General features: G+C 35.1%; 1 protein-coding gene across 3 annotated transcripts in view; it reads right to left on the reverse strand.

Moving 5' to 3' along the window:
• Positions 1-4,320: 4,320 nt before the first annotated feature.
• Snx16 (sorting nexin 16) overlaps positions 4,321-25,551 on the reverse strand; it is a 45,874-nt gene continuing 24,643 nt past the window's right edge. For 2 of the 3 annotated variants that reach the window (XM_004841994.3, XM_004841993.4), the window contains 4 exons: positions 15,300-15,369; positions 8,770-8,906; positions 8,113-8,232; positions 4,321-7,422 (listed from right to left, as the gene is read on the reverse strand). In XM_004841994.3, the coding sequence (XP_004842051.1) occupies positions 7,326-7,422; positions 8,113-8,232; positions 8,770-8,906; positions 15,300-15,369 (424 nt within the window). In that variant the 3' untranslated portion in view covers positions 4,321-7,325. The remainder of the gene's footprint in view (positions 7,423-8,112; positions 8,233-8,769; positions 8,907-15,299; positions 15,370-25,551) is intronic. The other variant, XM_004841992.3, reaches the window with a different exon arrangement.

The raw sequence follows: 25,551 nt of genomic DNA on the forward strand, positions 1-25,551 counted from the left end.
AATGCATATCCTTTAAGTTAAATCTTTACACATCACATATATGTCTTTCAGTCTCTAGAAGTGTAATTGGTGGGCTGAAGGCTATGAACATTTTAAATAGTTTTGTGGCCAAATTAGCTCCAGAAGTGTTGTTTTCAAATCAATTCAGCCCCACACAAAATGGACCGAGTTCATTTCCACATACTATACTAAAATCACTATTAAAAATTTCTCATCTAATATGTTGGTTTCTTGTAGATATAGATTTCTCATTTCTTTGATCATAGTTTTCATTTCTCATATTTCTCTGATTGATACCAAGTTTTTAATTTTACTATCCACTATATTTGAATTTCCTTTTAAACTTTGCTTTAAATACCAATTATTATTAAAATAAGCAAAGAACAAGGATGAAACTGTGATATTGTACCATTATTACATTTCTCCTGAAGGCAGAAACACACAATCTGTGATAACAAATTACTTGTGGGATGAAAAACAAATTAACTGGATGAGACACCTGGGCCCATTAGGCATATTTCCATGATGCTTGTCCATGGAACACATGGTGTCATGCATTTCTGGTTCTCTTTGTTTTTATTCTGATAACAAATGAGGCTCTAATATGTTCTAGACCACAGTACTACAGGCAAGGGATAGGACACACAAGAGGGGGAAGACCTTACCATTAATCTGACTTCGGTTCTATTAAGGCAGACCTTTGCCCTGAATTTTGGCAGTTGTCTCTGCCTGCCTACTGGAGATCTCCTCCTGGATTGTCCGTAGTATGCAGACCAAGCATGTCCCAAAGAGCAGCACTGTATTTTGCCTACCTAGACCTCCCCTACCCTCTGTAAGTGTATCGCTTGGTAGCACAACAGTCTACCCAGAGAATATCAATTCCCAAGACTTGAATTTTCTTGACAAGTATCTTCTGCTATTGACCTCTATTTTCTCTAATAACTCATTCAGGCTGTTACAATCTTAATCACTCAATAAATATTGAGCCTTTACTATGTGATAGAACCTCTTCTAGGCAAAAGGGGTCAAGGATTAGAGGAAAATAGACAGTCTTGCCCTTTGGAGGTTGTGATGGATGGGAAGGTGAAACAGAAAGTAAGTAAATAATAAACTTGGGATTCAGGTGACTACTTTAGGCAATCTGAAAAGGAAAAATTTAACCTGGGACTTGAAGGGTGGAGTCTGGAAAGAGCATCTGAGACAGGGCATGGGCAGGGATAGGAGATGGGAGAGCTTGATAAGCCAGAAGGAGTTCATCTTTGTTCTTAGTATGCTCTTCATTGCAGAGACCAGTTTGCAGTGGTGAAACCATGTTTAGGTACCTTGTAAAGGAGTCTGAATTTTACATTATTAACATTTTTAGGGAGAGGGAAAACAAGATACAAGTTAAGGTTTTCAGAGGGAACACTGTGGTTACAACGAAGGAACAGATTCTAGTGTAGACAAAGTGGAAGCAGGAAGTCAGTTGGGACTGTTGTAGTGGTTGCATGAGATACACTCATGCTTGGACCAGGGTGATGCCAGTGGAGATAAGGAAAATTAGATCGATCTAAAGTATGAGGCAAACGTCCCCACTCTCAACCCTGGGACACACACACTTAGTTGATCCTCTGTCCTCTCTATAAAACATGCCAAGAACCACTGTACCCTGAGTGCTCATGGCTGGTGGGTTCTTGCACTTTTCTGACCCACAAGGAGATGTATGATTACCAAGACTCAATTTTGTTTCCAAATCTGTGTATACCAGCTAGATTTAAAATTAAATTTTAAAGAATTTATAGTCCTATGAAGTAATGAAGTACAAGTACAAAACATCATCTCTATGGAAAACTAGGTCAAGGAATTTTTAACGACTTGGTAAAATTAAGGGCAAGTTTGCAGTACAAAACTGAAGGAGAAAAAGCAAGAACTGAGCCTGTCACAGATTTCTTCGTACATGTCTCTGTCATCAGGTGGCAGACACCAAAGCTGGTAATCAGAAAATGCATTAGGGATATGGTTTACCAAAAGACAGAAATGCTCATTAGTGAAAGTACTCACAGAAAGCCCTTAGACTTTTAGCAGAATATTAGCAAGTGAATATATGCTTAAATAAAATACCATGTTGAAGGTATCAGGATTGCTGTGTTCCTCTCTGACTCATAACATTGGGTGGGTGAACTTCTGCCCCACTCTGAAGCTAGAACTGGCATGCTGGATGGAATGGAGGTACAGGACCGGGTCAGGATGATAGCTGTCACTTGCACAGGCTGAAGTCCACCCTTCTGCTTGGCATGCCTTCTCTTCTGCTTTTAAGGGGTAAAGTGTAGACTTGTGCTTTTTGCTAATCTTTGCCTTTACACCTGGCTTTCACCATGAGTAACTCTATCCCCGTATTTACCACAGCAAATCACATATGTGGTTTGCTGAAGGAGTCTAGGAGTTCAGAAGTCTTTGACATGATGAACAGACATTTCTCTCCCCTTTAGCTTAAAAGAGAAACAACTTTTCTCCTTTTCCTTTGCTAACAAAATGTAAATTTTGCTCCAGATGGATGCCCCTTCTTCTATACAGACCAGCCTATATAAAAGGCTTGATCACTTTGAACTTGAAGAGAACACAAATCTCTTTAATAATTTTTATAACTCAGGGCCAACACAGAGTAGAGGGTCAATATTTGTTGAATGAATAGATGAAAGAATAGGTTGTCTAATCCTTTGAAGTGGATGATTCCTTTGCAAACATTTAATGATGTTACTGCCATAGTATACTAATATGATCTGCATGTTTACGCACAACCCCTCCATTCATATGTTGAATTCTTAACCTTACAGTGTGGTCCTATTTGGAGATGTGGTCTCTAAGTAATCAAGGTTAAATGAGGTCATGATGGTGAAGTCTTGATCTGAATTGATTGGTCTTATAAGAGATATCAGAATGCTCATTCAAAACTACACGAGGTCATTTGAACAAATGTCAGATGTTGCTGCCTACAAGCCAAAAGAAATGGCCTTTGAATGAACTCTATTTTTCCAGCACATTGATTTTGAATTTCCAGCCTCCAGACCTGTAAGAAAATAAAATCTCTGTGGTTTAAGCCACTTAGTCTGTGGTATTTTTTAATAGCAGTTCAAGGTGACTAATATATGTATGTGTATAGAAAAATTGTTTTTTGTTTCATACACATTTCATTTTCCAGGAGTCTCAGAAGGAACTTTTGATACATCTAATAGATGTTCTTTTCTTTAACTTTCAGGAAAAGTTTTCTTTGCTGGCAAAATGTACAGTATCATTAATAGTCAGAAATCCTTTTTTTGCGGGGTGGGGGGGGTACTGGGAATCAAACTCAGAACCTTGTGCTTGCCAGGCAGGTGCAGTGCCACTGAGCTACATTTTCAGCCCCCAGAAAACTTTTTTTTTTTTTAAAAAAAAAGCTTTTCCCCCTTGAATTTACAATTCACAAACCAAACTTAAAAGTTTTTATCTTGGTATAATTAACAGCAAACTCAATGGCTTAATGAGTGGCTGGAGACTGACTTGTTTGCTCTTCTCTATTGGTCACACTTCATTTTGCAAAATGGTTACTGTAGCACCTCTAAACATCATGTGAGGTCAAAACAAGAGGAAGAGGATAGGCTGTAGCTACAGTAGAACTTCTCCTTAGGAGAAAAGATCTCCCAGAATCTACCTGCAGACTCCTATTTGTCTCATCGGCCATAGCAGTGACACAGACTGAAAGCTAACTCTAAGAGGAGCTGAGAAGACAAGTTTTTCAAATTCCTACCATGTTGGTGGTAAAGCAGAAGAGGGATGCAAATAAATATTTGTTGGGTTAGCCAACGAACAGTGGTGGCTGTCCAAAGGATCTGGAAGTTTAGACTGGCAGATTGGCTAATTCTGGAGGCAGAATCCTCCAGTTAGACTTAACTCCATGGAAAGTTTCATGTGTCACACTTCAGCGAAGGACTTCAGCTATAATGTGACCCATGCTAATACCAGTTTGATTACAATTAGACTGTAAACATGGTATTATTGAAAGTTAATACTTATTTTCACCTGTATCTACTATCATGAAGCACCTATTGCCTTTCACTTACTGAACCTACGTGGGCTGCATGTTATTCAAATATATCAGAATAAAAAAGATGTGTTCTAATGGAATAAGTTAAATAGGAAAGAATATTGGAGTTTAAAAGATAAAAAAAATAAGGTCATGTCTACCACACAAAAGTACAACCCATACAATCCTATATACCTATATCCTATTGTCAAAAGACAATAAAAATTGTTTAAGAGTATCAGTTTTTAAGATTAAAAACAAATTCACTGTTTGGGAAAAGCACAGGTTTTACTACTTGTGAGCCCAAAGACAATTTCTTCCTTTGGGTCCTCACAAAGGGGATTTCTGTGATATAGCAGCTGTCAATCTTAAAAACACATGTATTGAAAATATAAGTTTCAATGATTGTTTTTGCCATTCAAAGTCAAGGGCACAAAAAACAAAGTAGAATGCAGTAAAGGTAATACTATAAGCAGGAATGTGCTTCAATACGTAACTTTCTGCAGATCACCCAAGATGAAATTGAGATTCCTCTCTCTAGTAGTTGGGCATATGAATTTCTTTCAGCATAATTTCTGAACGCTTCTATTCCTATAAGTAATAAAATCTATTTCAAAACAAGACAAATTATTTTCAGGACCCAGGGCCATGCTTCCCTTCTAATATCACAGACTGTTAAGCCAGACTATATAGATGATTTAAGAGGAACAGTTTTCTAAATAAATGCACTTTAAGTGGCTGGTCTCAGAGTAGCAGACAGAAGCACATTTTAAAATGCTATGTTGGATGGTTGCACTACCTATACATGAACTTAAGTCTTAAAAGTTTAAGTTACAAGATTATTGACAAAATTGTTTTCAGTTACATTCAATGTTTTATTAATATTGTTTACATATGAAATGCACTGCACCTATTCACAAATGCTTCTGAAAGATGATGAGTGAAATAAAATATAAACTTAGAAAATCACAGACTCATTCCACATCTGTGAAATATAGCCTTTAAATACAATTCAATTTACAATAATTGTAGGAACAGGGAGAACATAGAAAGTAGAAGGGAAATGCTATTCAACACTGGAAAACACAGCTACTGTTGTAAATGAAAAAAAATGATTAAATGAATATAATACTGGGAGTAAAATGCAAAAGTAAAAAATTCTAAATATAAATACCTAATTTTCTTCCCTGATTCAAAACTTTAAATACAGTCTTCTGAAAAGCTGGATTTTTAAAATATGTGGTTCCCTTTAAGATAATCATGTAGCACTATAGCATATGGAACTTGGCAAAGATCATCTTGTTTTATTAGGCTGAAAATAGTGTTGTCTGTTTTTTTTTTTTTTTTTGGTACCGGGGGTCAAACTTGGGACCTTGCACTCTCGAGGAAGGCGGCAGAACCACTGAGCTAAATCCCCAGCCCAAAAGTAGTGTTAATTTACGTGGTTGTTCATCATAAACATTTTTTTTGGGGGGGTACCGGGGATTGAACTCAGGACCTCTCACTTTGGAGGCAGGTGGTGGAACCACTGAGCTAAATCCCCGGCCCATCATAAGCATTTTTAAGAATCTAGAATAATAATTTAAAAATGAATAAGCACTTTAGTTTATTATATTTATTTCTGCCTCTAAAGATAATAAACACATTTCTAATATACTTTGTGGAAAATGTTTCTAGCCAGAATACCCATGTATTCTGACAAAGAGTTAAAATTTAGGTACTTTGGTAAATAATCTCCTTTTAAGAACAAAAGTTAACAACAGCCAATGGATGTGTTGATTTATGTCAACAGAATTTTATTTCTTTTGGTAGCGGGGTTTGAACTAGGGACCTTGCAATTGCAAAGCAGGCGCCGGAACCAGAGCTAAATCCTCAGCCCTTGTTAATAGAATTTTAAACAACCACAACTTACTATGCACTAAGATACTGGTAAACTTTTAGATAATAAAGGGAAAAAACCCAAAGACTGTTACTCTGTTTCCCCAGGAAAATTCTCTCAGGTTTTATAAAGCTTATTTAATTCAGTACACCAGCTGGGATTTAAAAATGCTAGCGCTGCATATTAACAGCAATATGCAAAACAGTAGAAATAGAGAATCAACAAATAACTTCATACTATAAAAATGAAACAAGGCACTTTCGATAAATATACACAGAGCTGAAACAAACATAAACATTTTTTGTGAAGTTGACTCACACCCTCAGAGATGTTTGTAAAAAGTGAAATAGTAAAGGCACTACATAATTCTTCCAGTTCACTACCTTTACTAAAGAAATTCACCAATTGGCACAACATAGTTTAATTATAAAGTGCATCACTTGGCTAAATATATTAAAAAGAAAATCAGCCATACTACATATAACAACATCTACATATGTACAGAAATAAAAATGCAATGTCAAGTGTCAAGCTAGTCAGGAATTTTGTAGTAAATATGGCTTTTTACTGTGTTTTCTTTAACTCCTTATTCTTTAGACTCTAATTTTCAAAAGAATATGCCTTGATTAGCAAAAAGAGGTAGTCTTCTGAAAGAGGCAAACTTAGCGAATCTACAGGTAGAAATTTAAAATGAAGATTATGTGGGAAATAATCAGCTATAACATTAAGAAACTAGGATACTTACAGTATCTTGGTATTATGGATTGGATTTTAGCATCAAGGCTATTTTGCCACTTTAGCTGTATGGCGACAGCTCTTTAAAATATTTTCCTTTGGTACTAAAAAGCATCTTATTCTTTTATATATTAACATTTCAAATAAGTCATTTTTATTTAGAGGTGATAAACATGTCAACATTTAATACTCATTTCATCATTACTTTTACTATGATATTCACTGATTTAAACCATTAAGGAAATTATGTCACGTCAGCAACCAAAGAAGTATGTATCACAGAGACAGTAACATGCAATTAACTCCATTGGACTAATATAACTGGCAATTTAAAACAGGCGCCAACACACACACACAGGCACACACACTAGTCTGAAGCAACATTACAGGCAAAACACCATAATAATTTATGCACAATACTCAAGAATGTACGCATTGATAACAGAATTCTAGATTTTTTTCAGTGTATTAAATACAAGGCTGAATAAAAGACAAAAGCAGCAGTGAATATATTTATGATTCCAATAACTTAAAAAAAATTATGTAAACATTATACATTTAAATTCTTGTTCCTTTCTGTAACTGTTTCAGTCTTTTTCTTTTTAAATGGCATTTGCCACTCTATTCTAAATTTGCTGACGTGTCAAAAGAGAGGGAACTGCTTGTGTTGTGTTAGTCTTCCTCAGCATTATATGCCACTTCTGCCACCTCCACTTCTGATATAGCATTTTCAGGGTCACTAAAACTTAGGTGTGGCTTATTATCAGCTCTGTAAAAAGAGAGAAACATGTCAGTGAAGGAATGGATGCATGCTATTTCACTATTAATGCTTTTGAAAATCTTTTACCCATGGAAAGCCTGCTTAAATATTTAATATACAGGTAATCAAATATTCTATCAGAAATTTTTTAAATTGTATATGTCAGGTAATATTTTTGGAGATTTTAAAAAACTTAATTCTCCAAATTACCATTTACCAATAAAAAAATCTAGTGTGCAGTTACCTTTACCAACATAAAACTGTTCTCATAATTATAGCTCAAACATTACCACTAAAGTATTAATAATTACCCTGGATTGATATGCAATAAAAGTTCTATGTGCTTTAAATATATTATTTTTTCATCATTCCTATGCGCAATAGGCAGGATGGTTGCTATTATGGTATTTTACTTTTTGAATGGAAAATGGGCGATATTGAAGAAGATTAAAGTAATTTGTTGAGATTTATTAAACTAATAAATTAACTTAATCAGAGCCCAGTTAATCCAGACACTGCTTCAAAATTTACAGGCTGATGCCAAAGACACATTTTTAGAGAGAACCTAGCTTATACAGTTCATTAGCTCAGCAGATTCATAATATAACAATACTGAGTTCATAAAAAATACAGAGTATGAGAACAATTTTCTTGCAACTATTTAAATGATTAGGCTACAATAAAGTTAACATTATATACCTAGATTCTTCGTCCAAGACGTCTTGGTCAATTTTGAGTGCAGAGGACTCTACCCTTAGGATCTGTCCATTTTCTGTTTCAGATACATAAAATGATTCTTCAGGTTCTACAGACAATGTTCTAAAAGTATGTTTAAAAGAAAAAAGTTATTTTCCATTAATAAAACGGCTATATTTTCATTTCTGTGAATACATGTAGTGTTTGTAGTCTTCAGGTGTTATGTCTAATGTAGTCACAAGGCTAATTGCTCCCCAGGGGAGACAACAGGGAAATTCGCAGCTGTAATTAATTTAAAATGAGTTTCAGCATCAGTTCAATACATGCTAATATAGATATACCAGAACTTTCACATGTGAAAAGTTGGCATATATACCTAGAAACAAAAATGCTATTTACAATGGTTAGTGTTTAGGCTGAACAATGCAATATTGATTTTCCTGATGTTTCCCATCCTTCAAAAGTGCAGCCTCCAAAAGAAAAAAAAAAGTGCAGCCTCCTAAATTAAATCAAAAGGCAATTTTTCCAATTTACAAGGCCAAGATTGTACAACTTTCAGATTGAGAAACATGGTAAATCATATTAAAATATGAGGGGCATTTAGTCCAGAGCATTGGGAATTAAATTAGTAAGACTACAAATACAAGAATCACAACCTACCTGATTCTGTTCTCTAAAGTGTCTATGTGAAGTTGTTTCTCACTAAGCAGTTTCTTCAGGGATTCTACCTCTTTTTGTTTTTCAAGTAGTTCTCTCTGTAGATGGTAGTTTGTCTCTTCTAAAGTTTCACAGAAAGCCTTAAAAACACACAAGAACAGAATAAAATTACTGATGCAGTGTCTTTCTGAAGAGCATTACTGAAGAATCAAGGAACATAATAAAATATTATGTATGCAATCAAAATGATTTGTTCTCTACATTCATGTTTTTAGATCACTACTATCTTGGCATTTAGTCCCTATGCACCATATGGACTTATAATTACAAGTCCCTTTTCTTGATAATTATTACAGTAGTAAGCCAATGAATCTGGAAGCAGATATATATTATAGACATAGTAATATTGTAAAAATTTATGTGAATACACTATGAACCATTTTACATACAGGTATTTTAAAATATAGACAGTACTGTCAATTTCAGAAAGATATGTTATCAAAATTGATCTCTCCCAAAACATAATCTGAATGAAGAGTAGTCATTAAAGAAACAAAGTTGGGCATGGAGGCACATGCCTGGAATTCCAGCACTTGGGAGGCAGAGGCAGGAGGATTGCCATGAATTTGAAGCCAGTCTGGGCTACATAGTGAGTTTAAGGCCAGCCTGAACTATATAGCAAGACCTTATTGCAAAAAACCAAAATACCAAAAAAAAAAAACCAAGCAAAAAAAAAAAAAAAAGAAAGAAAGAAACAAGAATAGTTATTAAAAATCTGAAAACTAAAGAAAACACCAGACTCAGAGTTCTATGGAATGCTCAAGAACAAACAGTATCACTGTAGCCCTACTCAAACACTTCTGGAGAACAAAAACTTAGAAAACTGGTATATCATGATAGAAATTTCAATGATGGCAGTAACAGGAAAATTATAGACTGGAAACTTTTAAGTAAAATTGCTAATAATCCACATTCAGTAATTAAAGATATGTTGAATTTCTGAATTAATCACACAAATGAATAATTTTTTATCATCTGAAAATCTATGAATATAATTTACCACACTAAGATCAAAGAAAAAAACTTAGATGATCATCTTTATGAATGCAAGCAAAAGCATCAGTAACACAGATATCACTTAGCAAACTAGAAATAGATGACTTCCTTAATCTAAAAACACAAACAAGGACAATAAACAAACATAACTGACAACTACCAACGACTTACAGATAATACCACATGTAATAGTGAAACACAGGATCATTTCCTTTAAAGTCAGGGAGAGAGGAAAAGGATGCCCACCAGAATGGCTTTAATTTAACTCCAAAAGTCTGAGCTAGCATAGCAACACAAGAAAATGAAAGGACAGATATTAAGGAACAGAAAGAAAAAACGTAACTGTCAATACTGTAGGGAATATGACTATATAGAAAATCTGAAAGGATCTACAAACTAAGGAGAGATTTCAGTAAGGATGTGACATAGAAAAATAAATGCATAAAATCAACCACGCAATAGTAATACCGTGGTACTGTGGTACTCTTCTTTAATTCACTCTGGCACTGCCAAAACCAAGGAGTAGCAAATGAATTTTTCCCAAAAGAAAAAATATAATTGGAAATAATTTGTGAAAGTTCCCAAATGTGAACTTTCACATTTTACTGGATTAATATTAAGGAGATTGTTTTATAATACAGAACCTAAAACTAAAGACAGAAAAGTAATTGATTACATAAAAATGTGATGAAGGATTTTCTCTTGTGGGGTGGTGTGGTGACTCAGTCAAGTTCTAGCAAGTGCAACAGGTTCGCTGCAAGCACTGAAGACTGAAACATTTTTTTCTCATCAAAATTCTACAGGAACTGGGTACGGTGAGTTCTAAAGCCAATGAGTACTTATATATGATTGTAATTTAGAATTCTGAAGAAGAGGAAGGCAGAGAACCCTGCCAGACACTAAAATTTAAGAAGCTACAATAATTAGCAGTATACTACTGGCAGAAGAACAGAGAAACAGACTATGGCAACAGAGCTGACTGACCACAAATAATCACAACAAATGATTTATGATTGACAAAGAGTTTCTAACTAGTAAAGGAATCGATCAATAAATGATGTTGGGATGGATTGCCATCCACACAAAAAAGGCTAACTCTATTAAAGAACCTGATGTGAAAAGCCAAATAAGCCAATAGGGAAAAAATTCAGAAGAGTATCTTTATGTTCTGAGTTGTAGGGAAAAACAGAAATCACAGAACAAATGACAAAGTATACAAACAGGAAATCTACAAAAGAGAAGTCTTAAAGAGCTACTTTCTACATCAGCTGGTAATCAAGAAAATTAGGTTAAAATTAAAAGGCTGATAGTACTATTTGTGAAGATATGGAGCAATGAGAAAGTGTATTGTTGGTAAAAGTACAAACTAATTATCAAATTTGGGGAGTAATTTAAGCACATATTATGAAGTTGAAGAAGATATTTAACCACCAGGTAATTCTACTGAGTTGAATTGTTTAGAAACTATTTGCTAAATTGTAGGGCATATGTATATAAATCCTTGGGTTTCTTCCAAGAGTAAAACCATCCTAGTAAGGTATCTTAGGGAAGATGTATATATGAGTAGGAAGCTGTACTTTTAGAATAGTCTTAGTTTTTCTTTTTCTTTTTTTTTTTTATTGGTACCAGGGATCGAACTTGGGACCTTATGCTTGCGAAGCAGGCAGCAGAACCACTGAGCTAAATCCCCAGCCCTAGTCTTAGTTTTTCTAATATGTTGATGGAAGTATTTAGCCTTTATAATGAGACTATAAAATGTTTTATATTCCAACTGTTAACTATAGGAAAATCTATGATTATATAATTTTCTTATGTGATAAAGAGTTCAAACTGTTCCATCAGTGGGAAATCTGCTAGGAAATGATTCTAAAAACCAGCTTCATTATATAACTCAGATTGCATTAATTACTTTCTGAATTTCTCAGATTTAAAAACAAGAAAATTAAGTTCTTGAAGAATAACTGAAGATTGAAATTTAAGTGTAGAATAGAAAAGTTTAAGGATTTTGGCTTTAGTTATCTGTACTCAAAGTTTCTTTAAAGTTAATTATAATTATAATCTATTCATTAATGCTGGTCTAGTAAAATCTCATTTCTTTCAGTTATACTATACTGGTATAATAGTAGATTTGAATTTCCCCAAAAGAAGGCAGACTAAATTTATGTCCCTAGCTTTAATCTCCTCTTTTAAAACATGTATATGAGAGGAAAGCAACAATTGCCTTCAACAGGGTGCTGGGAGAAGTAGGTTAAAGACAGATTTACTAGATTTTTGAAATTTCATTATCCTTTGAATAAGTTTAATTTTATACTCCAAGGGATATGGATTAAGTCATTTTGGAATTTTTCTTAAAATGAGAGTGTGCTTAAGAAAGTCTCATACCATATAGATATATACCTTACAAGGTCATTGTAAGTTTTATTTTAAAGAAGAGCTAGCACAGAATTTCCTTAAATTTATTATTCAAATGAACATTTATTTTCAAGTAAAGTTTTGGAAAGTGCTGAGGAAGATTTGGGGAGAAACAGCTTTGATGATTACTAAATCAGTTATTCCAACTGTGGGTAACTTGAAACTCACAGCACACTTGGCAATGAACTTCTCCCTCTTCTAAGACTTTCCCAGCCCCCAAAGCCTATAGTGTGGAAGTTGAGAAACTCTAGCTTAAATCAACTTCCATGCTTCCCCCATCTAGTCATAATGTCTGAGAGTTTGTGTGTGTGTGTGTGTGTGTGTGTGTGTGTGTGTGTGTGTATATATTTTTTTTTTGCGGCACTGGGGATAGAACTCAGGACCTTGTGCTTGCAAGGCAGGCGCAGTACCACTGAGCTAAATCCCTGGCCCTGCTAGACTATATTTTGAACTAAAAGATACTGAAAATATAATCAATTCCTTAAAAAGGGTAAATGTAAGAATTTCTTGCAGGAAGAAAGAATACTATATTTAAAGTAATGAGATCATGGAATATATGAAGTGGAAAAGGCATGATAAGCAATTATTTTCTTTATCCCAATGTACACTTATAATAGAATGCTAACTCTCTAAACAAATCAAAGTAACAAAATACTCAGAAGCATGACCACGTATTGCTGGGAAAACAAACATCAGAGATTTAGTTTAGGCAAGTTACTAAATAAACACAAATAAGAAGAACAAATACAGCCAGTCTGGGGGTAGGGGCAGAATCAAGAGTTGCCAAAATATATCACCTAAAATGTCCAGTATTCAACAAAAAATTATGGGACATGAAACAAGGTAAATCTAAGGATACTCACGAAGAAAAGCAGTTAATAGAGGTTATCTTGAAATTTCCTCAAGTATCAGGTTTATTGGACAATGATTTTTAAAGCAGGTTTTATATATACTAAATGAGCTAATAGCATTAGAGACTTTTTTTTTTGGTAGGTACCAGGGATTGAACTCAAGACCTCGCACTTGCCAGGCAGGTGCTGTGTTGCTGAGCTACATACCTGACCTGAATTAGAAACTTTTATCATACAATAGAGATGCTCAATAAAGAGAAAGAATGACAAAAATAAGCAAATGGAAAATCTAGACTTGAAAAATAACTGAAATGAAATGTTAACAACAGGGGCTCAACAGCAGATCTGGCACAACAGAAAAATAATCTAAGAATTTGAAGATTGATAAACAGAAATCATCTAATCTCCAGAAGAGTGAAAAAGTGAAGATAAATGAGCATCACTTCAGAGATATATGGTACAACATGAAGCACACAAATTTCCAAGTAATGGGAGTCCCAAAGATGGTGAGAGAATGGAACTGAAAAAATATTTGAAGAAATAATGGCTAACAAATTTCCAACTCTGATGTAGACCATTAACCTATGAAGTCCAAGGAGCTCAAAAGCCAAAGTATGAAAAACAGAAAGAGATCCACACCTTGATATAGCATAATCCAATTGTTGAAAGTCAAAGGCAGAGAAGATCTTGAAAGAAGCAAGGACAAATGACTCATGGAAGCAACAATATAATTAAGGACTGACTTTTCATCAGAACCAATTGATGCCAGAAAGCAGTGTGATGATATACTCAAAGTGCTGGAAGGAAATACCCATCAGTGAAGCTATAATTCAGAAATGAAGATGGATAATTAATCAAATGTTGAAAGTGAAACAATCCTGTACTACTAGTGGGAATGTAATACAATATAGCCACTTTAGAAAACAGTTTATCCATTTTCTAAAAGTCTATCATAAACTTAATATATGATGAAACAATTCCTTTCCTAGGGATCAACCCAAGAAGAAAGAACATATAAACAACATGTTCTATGAAATTGTTCATATAGTATTGTTCATAACAGTGCAAAACTAGAAATGCAAATTTCTCTGATAATTAGATAAAGAAGATGTGGTACATGTACATGCATACAATGGAAAACCATTTAGTAATGAAAAATAATGAAATAGCAATAAAGGCTATAAATACCCTCAATGAATGATGCTAGATGAAAAAGAGTATAAATACTGCATACTAGTTTTATATTTATATCTTTATCTACGTATCCACACATAGACATATATAACTCTCTCTATATGAAATATCTAGAAAAGACAAATTAGAGTGAAAAGATTAGTGGGCTGGGAGTGCAGACTGACTGCAAAATGGCTTATAGAAATTTTTGTTTTTAAGATGATGAGAATACTCTAAAATGGGATTATGATGATGGTGGCACAGCATATAAATTTACTAAAATATATATTTACAATGGAATAAAATAACAAATGGATTAGTTTTATGAAGATTTTACTTCAATAGGCTATTGTTTTTTTTTAAAAAAATTACAACAAAAAATGCCAGCACAAAGAACTATCTGTTTAACTGAAAAGCACCATAAACCTACCAGCTATATTTTTACCATTTAAATAGAACTATCTCAGTTTAACTGAAAAGCACTGTAAACCTACCAGCTGTATTTTTACCATTTAAATACTATTTGGGGGGAGAACTTGCATAAGATCCAAGCTAATCTAATATTACCAAATCTGTTTGTGAATCTATCCCATTGCTTCAAGAAGTAGGTCACTTTACCACGTCAACTAATGTAATTTGAGTAGTGTCAAGTATGAGCTGAATTGGTAATAGAAAATCACTTTTACTTCTGAGGATGAGTTTTGTGTTTGGTTTTAATTGTAGGTGCTTGGATACTTAGATGGAAGAAAACTCAACACACAAATAATACTATTAAATGACAAAACTAAATTCCAGAATAATTTTTATTTTTTTTAAATGGTAAAAAAAATGACTAATTTTAGACCTTCACTGACTACACAGCATGTATAACTTCCACATATTTCAATGAAAGAAACCTTTGGCTGAAATATTAAAAGCTTTCTGTGCAAAACTACTGTAGTCTGAAATATTTTGTTGTGTGCTAATCCATTTGAGGAACAATATAGTTATTGTACTGTATTATTTGTTCCTCTTTCATGTGATATATAATACAGCACTTACCCTGCTTTCTTCTAGGCTATCAAATGGACCCGGTGGATCATCCAGACAAAGAAATTCTCTCACTGCAAGGCTTTTCAAAGTTAAAAAAAAAAAAATTAGTGTGGGTACAAATAACAAATATTAAACTATAGAAGATGCAAAGATCTTCAAGACGTTTTCTAAAGTCTTATGAAAATAAATAAAAATCACATTTATTATTACATACTAGAGAAACAAAACACAATTCAGAACAGTGGTACAAGAGACCAATCTAAGTAGTGAATAGCTTCTTTATGACTTTCAAAGAAATATTAGTCTCAGCTAGTCTACTGAAGTCATTACCCTGTTATGAATAAATATAACATTCAATTCATACCCCATTTGTTTTTTGGTGGATGCTTCAAAAGTAAATGAAAAGTATTTACTCTAAAGCAATTTAAAGATTGTCCTTGCTATTTAACTTAAATATTTTAAAAGTAAATAATAATTTAAGCAAAAATAATTTACTTAAGTATTTCCCAGATAGTTTAAGAGAAAAAAATTCGGAATCACCAAAAAAATCTGACTTATGAATCACCAAAAATTTAAAAATAATGAAATAAGGTCATTCTTATGTTCACAATTTGCAGTCCAAAATAGGTTAAGAAGAAGGCAGATAACCAAATGTCCTTATAACAAAAATAAGCTCCATTTCTAAAAAGCAATTTTGGACTATGAGACAACTCTATGTGTATGTGAAAACGTAAATGTGGAGCCTTAATTCTTTTCATTTGTAAAGCGAAAAGAACATGGTTGATGTAGTTACTACATAAAGGAGATGTCAACCTATGTTAAAAAAATGAGCTTTTGGGTTCAGGTGGGGCCAGACAGGTTGATGATGACAGGGTGTCATAAAGAGATGAATAGATTTTTAGTGGAATCTTTCCAAAAGAAAACCAATATAAATTAATTCAGAGAAGTAATGTTAAGAAAATAATTCAGAATATCCCAAGGGCAGAACAAAGGTTGGTAAAGTGGCATCCAGAAAAGCAAATTATGGCTTATAAAGGGCTAATATAGGTAATAAAAGGATACACATTCAGGGAAACAGAAAACACTTGAATATTTATAATAATGGAGTAAGAGGTGGAAGAGATCATAAATGTGATCTAGTTGAAACATCCATAGTATGCTTTTTTGTCCCTTTTAAAAGCTCAGCCAAGTGTATATACTTAAGTACCGCCAGAGGTAATGGAGTATCTTTGGTTTTTATATAAACCAATCCATGTGTGAATAAATTCACATACTGCTAAACATATGTCAACAATGTTAGGCTATTTCCTGTACCCTTGTATTTTTAAGAATCAATAGTAATACACTAATATTTTCCAAGTACATTGCACACTCAGGACTTTCACATACCTTATTTTATTTAATTTTCACAACAATCATGAGAAGTTAGGATAGGAATTATATCTTCATTTTATAAATGATATCAGATTTCACAGAGGTAAAATAACTTGCTTAATATCTCAAAGAACAAGTGACATAGCTAAACTTTAATCTGTCTTCTGAGTCTAAACGTGGCCTTTTCTATCTTTAAATTCTTTTATGTTTCGGTTCATTTATATTCTTTTCCATGTAGGCCATTTCTCTCTAAACACACTCAAATTGTCTATATACCTCTTTAATCACACATGGCCTTTAGGATACTGCAATTCGTTTAACAGAAGACCATATATAGTCACCTTCTACAGATATAATTCCACCCACCTATTAAATAAAAATGAGCCATAGGAAATGAATTGATCTTGGCTTTCAGGAAAAAAAGTATGGATGAAACACTAAAAGAACAGCATTTAAAATGGAAAGCAAAATGCTAAGAAGCATATGGAAAGGCCTTGTTTAATACTTTCAGTATATAACAACCAATGCGAAATATTTTCTTACAGGTTTCCCCTACTTTAATGACATTTTTTATGTTCACCACTTAGACTATTGTAGCTAGGAAGGGAAAAGTGTGCGAAGGAGTGTATATCCTTTTTAGTATCTTTAGTTTATAGTAGAAATTTAGCCAAAATCAACAGTGATGCTGACAGAGTACCCTGCTGAAGGAATCGTTTTCTTTTTTTTTGTAAGTGGTTCTTCTATTTCATTCTCCATCTCTATTTTTTTTCTTTTATGATCTATGGCTTATGAGAGTTCTTAAAATAAAATTTAGCACATTCTTTGAGTTTTTTTTCCAATATATTAGTTCCCAGGTTATACTGCATGCCCTACTTCAGCTTAAGAACAAAATTTGAAACTGGCTACAATTTTATTTTATAGAACACTTTTCAGTGGTTCACTATGTTTCTTCTGCTTCAGCAGAACTCAGGGGGTACAGAAGTCCACACACTTACACTAAATTCCTATCCAAGGAGAACAGGCCAAACAAAAATCTCTGAGAAATGGTGGGGTCTGAGAAAACACAGAAATTCCAATACATTTTTCCCCCTAGGAAAGGAAGCCCTAACTGCTGCTTGGGAATCATTGACTAGAAAACTTTAATTAGCTTCAATAAATATTTATTGATGGTTTATGTGTGCCATGGTTCTGCTCAGTAATTTTCTATATATTATTAATGCATGATTTATAAACAAATTAAGTGAATTCTAATAATAAACACCGAAAGGTCTACATTATTAAATGATATATGGCTTAAATGGAAATCATGTTTTTAAAGCCTTATTTTTTTTCAAGTTGTTCACTGAGAAGCTGAATATAGCCCCTAAACTCTGCTTCTATTTGACTATGACGGTGGACAACAAAAACACCAGGATCGTATGTATATTTTTTTCTCAGATGAAAAATTCAACAATCTGGAATAAAAAAGGCAAGGGAAGATACAGTATTACTTTATTCCTTTTATTACTTGGAGTAACTTTTTAGTATGTCTGAGAAAACTGTTTCTTGAAATTGAGGTCAATCACTGACTTAAACTGCTCAAAGATAAATGAGACCACAGATGGTATATTTTAGTATTGTATTTATTTTTACAGCAAAGTTGCACTATAATTCAACTCCTTGCTTTTGAGAAAAAATATTCTTTGGAAAAACTGTATTTTCAAGTTATGATCCTAATAAACTAGTTCCATCTACTGAGCTTTCACTTTATATTTACTGTTGTTTTTCTTTTCTTTCATACACAGGTATTTACACCGCACAATTTTTTTTAAAAGACCAGCAATTTAGTGGCTAGATGTATTTTGAAGTGCGTAATTTAAAAGAAAAAAAAGCCAAGACTTAAGACCTACAATGCATTAAAAGGTCAATTACACATGAAATAAAAATATTAGATATCAATTCTGTCAAAACCAAATAGAGCACAAAAGTCATTGCATAAAAACATTAGAGGGATTTTAGATAGAAATGTTATATTGGATAATACTGCTTCTTGGTACTCTCCACTAGTTAAAGAAAATAAGAAGACTTTGAATGTAACCTTGAGGCTAAGGACCCAGGGATCAAGGCTGTTAACAGAGGGGGGCGGTGCATGAGATGGGTGGGTGCGGGTGAGGCAGAAGGGCTCATGACCAGTTTCCTATGGCAGATGGAAAGCTGGGCAGCAGAGGCCTACTTTAACCCTTGATCATCATTCACCTAGGTAATTTTAGCCCACTAGTGTTGCTAAACATCAGTTTTATCCCTCTAATCCAGAATATCTTAAAATTTCACCTATGCCTCCTCTAGCAAGAGGAAACAGAGCCAAACTCCTGGACTTGGCATAAAGAACCTGCCTGACTCAAGTTTAAAATCCTTTATAAAAAATTAATTTTATTGGTACATTTGAGGTATACAATATGACATTCATCATTGGAAATCTGCACCTTTACATAATCTCTTGGTTCTTATTTTTCTCCGTTCCCCTGCCCTCCCTTCAACCCCTCCATCCCTCTCTATTTACAAAGACTTTGTTTCCATTTTTCCATTTTCTCATATTAATTTCATTCCCTTCTTTCCTTTCCACTACCCCTCCCACTTCCCCTTCCCCTTTGCCCCTTTTCTTCCTATTTCACATTATCTATTATACCTTTTAGTCCTTATTTACACTTTCAGTTTCTCACACTAGAGAAACTATTTGGTATTTACACGTGTGTTCTACTTATTTCACTTAAGAGTATCGCCACAATATGCATCCATTTAGCTAAAAATGTTTCTAATTTCTCATTTTCTATGGCTTAGTACTCCATTTTATTAAAAACCCACATTTTTCTTTATCTGGTCTCCAGCTGATGGGCAACTAGGCTGCTTCCAAGTTTTAGCTATAACAAACTGTGCTGCTATGAACATGGGTGCACATATATCACTGTGGTATGATTCTTTTAATTCTTTGGGGAAGATACCCAGCAGGGGAATAGCTGGGTCAAATGGGACTTCCAGGTCTAGTTCTTTGAAGTATCTCCATACTGATTTCCACAGTGGTTGCACCAGTCGACACGCCCATCAGCAGTGGAGCAGGGTTCCTCTTTCCCCACAGCCCTGCCAGCATTTGTTATTGGTTGATTTCATGACGATAGCCATTCTTCCTTGGATGAGGTGGAATCTCAATGCTGTTTTCATCAGCATGCAGCGATTGATCAGTGATGTTGAACATTTCTTCATGTTTGCTATTTCTACTTCTTTGTCTGAGAAATGTCTACTTCAGATGCCCATTTTTGGATTGGGTCTTTAAATTTGGCAGGTCTGATTCTTTTAAGTTCTTTATAGATTCCAGATAGTAGACCTTTGTCTGAGGAACACCAGGTGAAAATTTTTTCCCACATTGTGGGTTGTCTCTTCACACTGCTGGTGGTTTATCTTGCTGTGCAGAAGCTTTTTAATAAGAAGAGATCCCACTTGTTGATTGTTTGTGCTAGTTCATGGGCAACTGAGGTTTTGTTCATAAAATCTTTTCCTATACCAATGTCTTCAAGACCTCTACCTAACCTCTGTTCCAGCTGGTTCAGAGTTTCTGTTTTAATATTTAGATCTTTAATCCGTTTCGATTTTAGTTTAGTGCATGGTGAGAGATAAAGTTCTTCAAAGGGGAAGGAAGTGGGAGGGGTAGGGGAAAGGATAGAAGGGAAAGGGATTAATATGAGAAAAAGGAAAAATAGGAACAAAATCTTTGTAAATAGGGAGGAATGGAGGGGTTGAAGGGAGGGCTGCGCAAGGGTGAAAAATAAGAACCAAGAAAGACTATGTAAAGTTGCAAATTTCCAATGATGAATGTCATTATTTTGTATACCTAAAATGTACCAATGATTAGAAGGAATAGTCGATAATGTAAAATAGGAAGAAAAGGTCCAAAGGGGTAGGGGTAGTGGGAGGGGCTGGGGAAAGGAAAGAAGGGAAAGGAAAAATGATGAGAAATGGAAAAAATGGAAATAAAGTCTTTGTAAATAGGGAAGGGTGGAGGGGGTGAAGGGAGGGCTAGGAATGGGGAAAAAATAAGAACCAAGATGTATTATGTAAAGGTACAATTCCCAATGAGAAATGTAATTGTGTTGTATACCTACAAAGTACCAATAAAAGAATTTAACCAAAAAATAAAAAAAAGAGATAAAATTCTAGTTTTAATCTTCGTCAAGTTGAAACCCATTTTTTACAGCACCATATAATAAACAGGCTATCTTTCCTCCAGTGAGGGTGTTTGGCTCCCTTGTCGAAGATGAGGTGGCTGAGTGTGTCTGGGGTTGTTTCTGCATCTTCTAATCTGTTCCACTGGTCCTCAGGTCTGTTTCTTTGCCAGTACCATACTGTTTCTATCACAGAAGCTTTGTAGTATAGTTTCAAGTTGGGGATTGTGATACCCCCTGCCATATCTGTTGCCTAGAATTGCTTTTGCTATTCTAGGCCTCCTCTTGTTCCAAATGAATTTTTGGATTATTTTCTCAAGGTCTGTGAAGTATGCTGCTGGGATTTCAATTAGGATTGCATTAAATCTATACAACAGTTTTGGAAGTATGGCCATTTCCACTATGTTGATTCTTCCTACCCAGAAGCAAGGGATGTCTTTCCATTTTCTGATAACATCTTCAATCTCTCTTTTCAGACTGCTATAGTTACCAGAGAAGAGGTCTTTGATTTCTTTTGTTAGGTTGATTCCTAGGTATTTCGTTTCTTGGATGCTATTGTGCAAGGAATTGTTTCCCTATTTCTGTCTCAGTGAGTCTATGGTTTGTGTAGAGGAAAACTATTGATTTTTGTGTGTTGACCTTGTAACCAGCTACTTGACTGAATTTGGTTATTAAGTCTAGAAGACTTTTGGTGGAGTTCTTAGGGTCTTCTATATAGAGTATCATGTCATCTGCAAATAATGACAATTTGACTTCATTTCCTATCTTTAGTCCTTTTATTTCTTTCTCGTTTAATTGCTGTGATTAATGTTTCCAAAACTATGTTGAACAGGAGTGGTGATAGTGGACATCCTTGTCTTGATCCTGATTTTAGTGTGAAGGATTTCAGTTTTTGACCATTTAGTATGATATTGGCTGGTTTTTCATAGATGACTTTTATCAGATTGAGGTGGAGACCCTCTATTCCAATTTTTTGTAGGGTTTTTATCATAAATGCATGTTGGATTTTGTCAAATGCTTCTTCTGCATCTATTGAGATGATCATATGGTTTTTGTCCTTGGCTCTATTGATGTAGTGTATTACATTAATTGATTTGCATATGTTGAACCATCCCTGCATCCCTGGGATGAATCCCACTTGGTTAGGGTGTATGATCTTTTTGATGACCTTCTGCATTCTATTTGACAGTATCTTAGTAAGGATTTTTGCATCTGTGTTCATTAGTGAGATTGGCCTATAGTTGTTTTTCAGTTGGGTCTTTCTCTCCTTTTGGGATCAAGGTGATGCTTGTTTCCAGGAATAAATTCCGGAGTATTGCTTCCTTTTCAATTTCATTGAAGAGTTTAAATAGTAGTGGAAGTATTTACTCTTTAAATGTCTTGAATTCAGTGGTGAAGCCATCAGGACCCGGGCTTTTCTTAGTTGGTAAATTTTTAATTACATTTTCAATTTTATTGATTGATATTGGTTGTTTAGAATTTTTAGGTCTTCTTTGTTCAACTTTGGTAATTCATACGCATCTAGGAATCTGTTCATTTCTTCTGTGTTTTTTGCAGCTTATTGGAGTATAGGGTCTCGAAGTATGTATTGATGATCCTCTGGATTTCTGCTGGGTCCATGGCAATTTCATCCTTTTCATTCCTAACTGCATAGATTTGGGCCTTTTCTTTCTTTTTTCTGATAAGGTTGGCTAAGGGTTTGTCAACTTTGTTTATTATTTCGAATAAGCAACTATTGGCTTCATTGATTTTTTGTTTCGTTCTCTTAGTCTCCACTGCATTGATTTCTGCTCTGATCTTTATAATGTCCTCCCTTGTATGAGTTTTGGGTTTGTCCTGCTCTTCTTTTTCTAGAAGCTTGAGGTTCAGCATCAGGTTAATTGGGCTTGCTCTGTTTACCTAATATGAATATTCACTGCTATGAATTTCCCTCATAAGACTGCTGTTTTCCATAGATTCCAATATGTTGTATTGTCATTGTCACTTAATTGTAGGAACTGTCTGATTTCTTCAATTTCCTCTGTGACCCACCAGTTTACTCAGAAGTGTGTTGTTCAATTTCCATGTGTTTATGAAATTTTTGCCCCTTTTTTTTTTTTGGTACCGGGGATAGAACTCAGGTCCTTGCGCTCGCACAGCAGGTGGCGAAACCACTGAGCTAAATCCCCAGCCCTGCCATTTCTTTTGCTATTGATGCTCAATTTCATTATACTATAGTCTCATAATATACAGGGGATAACTTCAATTCCTTTGCACTTAAACATGTTTTATGAGTGAGTATGTGGTCTGTTTTGGAGAATGACCCATGTGCAGCTGAAAAGAATGTGTATTCTGATTTTGTGGGATGGAACATTCTATAAACATCTTTTAAGTTCATTTGTCCAAGAGTTTGATTGAGTTCTAGTATTTTGTTGTTTATTTTTTCTCTAGTTGATCTATTTGTGACAGTGGGGTATTAAGGTTCCCTACTACTATTGTATTAGTGCTTATTTGATTTTTCATGTCCATTAATATTTGTTTTGTACAGCTGGGTGTACTAGTGTTTGGTGCATATATATTAATGATTGTTATCTCTTCCTCTTGGATTGTTCCCTTTACAAAGATGTAGTGTCCTTGTCTCTCTTAATCAGTGTTGGATTGAAATCCACTTGATCTGCAAAAAGGATAGGTACTCCTGTTTTTACTCGGGTTCCTGTTGCATGGAGTATTGTTTTCCACTGTTTAACTTTCAGTCTCATGAGTTTTTGAATTAAGTGTGTTTCTTGTATGCAGCATATTGTTGGATCTTGCTTCTTGACCCATTCTGCCAGTCTATTTCTTTTGACTGGTGGATTGAGACCATTAACATTGATGGTTATAACTGATCCATAGTGACTTATCCTTGTCATGACCTTTACTTTTTGTTGGATTCTTCCCCTTTGTGTTTAACTTATCGTGTCTGATGGATTCATTCTGCCGGGCTTCCTGGGGTTGTGACCCTCATTGTCTTTTCCTAGAATAATGTCTAAAATATTTTGTACTGCTGATTTGGTATTCATGAAGTTCCCAAGGTGCTCTTTGTCATGAAAGTCTCTTATTTCTCTATCAATTTTGAAAGGTAGTTTTGCAGGGTACGTCAATCTGGCTTGGAGGCTGTTTTCCTTTAGGGCTTGAAATATGTCACTCCAAGTTCTTCTTGCCTTGAGGGTTTGTGTTGAAAAGTTTGCTGTGATTCTGATGGGCTTTACTTTGTATGTGATTTGTCTAACTGCTTGCAGAATTTTCTTCTTCTTTTGGGTTGCTGGAATCTTAACTATTATATGTCTATGTGTAGACTTTTTTTTGATCAAGGCTAATGGGAGTCCTATATGCCTCACTTATCTGTATGTTAAGTTATTTTTCCATGTTTGGGAAGTTTTCTGCCATCACTTCTGTGAAGTTTTTGTCATCTGCACTCTCTCCTGTTTCTTCATTGAGTCCAATCAGTCTTATGTTATTCTTCTTTGTATCATCTAGCAGCTGCTGGATTGATTTCTTGCAGTCCCTTACTATTTTAAAGAAAGTTTTCTTTTCCTGGTCACTAATTGCAATCTATCTTCTATATCTGAAATGCTGTCCTCACATTGGTTCAGTCTGCTGCATAAACTTTCAATGGAGTTTTTTAGTCTCCTGGAAATGTTTGCATCTGTTTTATGGATTCCATTTATTTCCTATGTTGGGATTCCATCATGTTCCACAGCTCTTTTTTTTTTTTTTAATCTATGTGTGCTCTAGATTTATTAAGCATGTCTTGAACTACGGGCACAATCTCTGCTGTTATCTGAGAAATTATTTCTGTTTTCATTTTTACCAGATCCTCTTTCGTTGCTAAATGAAATGTTCAGGGAGTCCAGGTGGTTGAGCATCAGATTGCTCCATCTTGTTTCCCCTTGGGGTTGCTTTAGGTGATCTGGAAGTCTGATTTTGAGACATGTTTATGTGTCTTCTCATTTCATTGTGGGGTGGGATGAGCTGGGGGGTGGGTGTGTGTGCTGCTGGTGCCTGCGCAGCTCACCTCCTCTGTGCTGGGCAGGGCTCAGATTCTTGGTGCTGGGGGCCTCTGCTCCTCTGAGCTGGGGGTGATGGTACAGCAGCCCAAAAGGCTCAGCTGCTTGGTGCAGGGGGCCTCTCCTCTTCTGCGCTGGGGGTGGTGGTACAGCAGGCCAAAAGGCTCAGCTGCTTGGCGCAGGGGGCCTCTCCTCTTCTGTGCTGGGGGTGGTGGTACAGCAGGCCAAAAGGCTCAGCTGCTTGGCGCAGGGGGCCTCTCCTCTTCTGCACTGGGGGTGGTGGTACAGCAGGGCAAAAGGCTCACCTCCTCGGTGCTGGGTGGGGCTCTGCTCCTCTGTGCTGGGGACAGTGGTATGGCAGCCTGAAAGGCTCAGCTGTTCTGTGCTGGGGGCCTCTGCTCCTCTGTGTTGGGGGCAGGGGTATGGCAGGCCAAAAGGCTCTTGAACTTTTCTTATTTGATACTCCAGCAATAGCACACCCTTATGCATACAGTGCTGGTTCATGTTTCCATGCCTCTACTTATGCTGGCTGCTATTTTCCAGATCCCCTACCTCTATCTGGCTAACTCTGACTCTTCATGACTCAGCCTATTAGTTATTCATGAAAACTTTTTCTAAATCCCTTTCTCTATCCTCTACTGTATTTGGTATTCTATGAATTACATGGCT

Source organism: Heterocephalus glaber, unplaced genomic scaffold (assembly GCF_053883595.1).
Source record: "Heterocephalus glaber isolate CG9 unplaced genomic scaffold, H.glaber_assembly_v1.0 deba00001553, whole genome shotgun sequence".
NCBI classification, from domain to species: Eukaryota; Metazoa; Chordata; class Mammalia; order Rodentia; family Bathyergidae; genus Heterocephalus; species Heterocephalus glaber.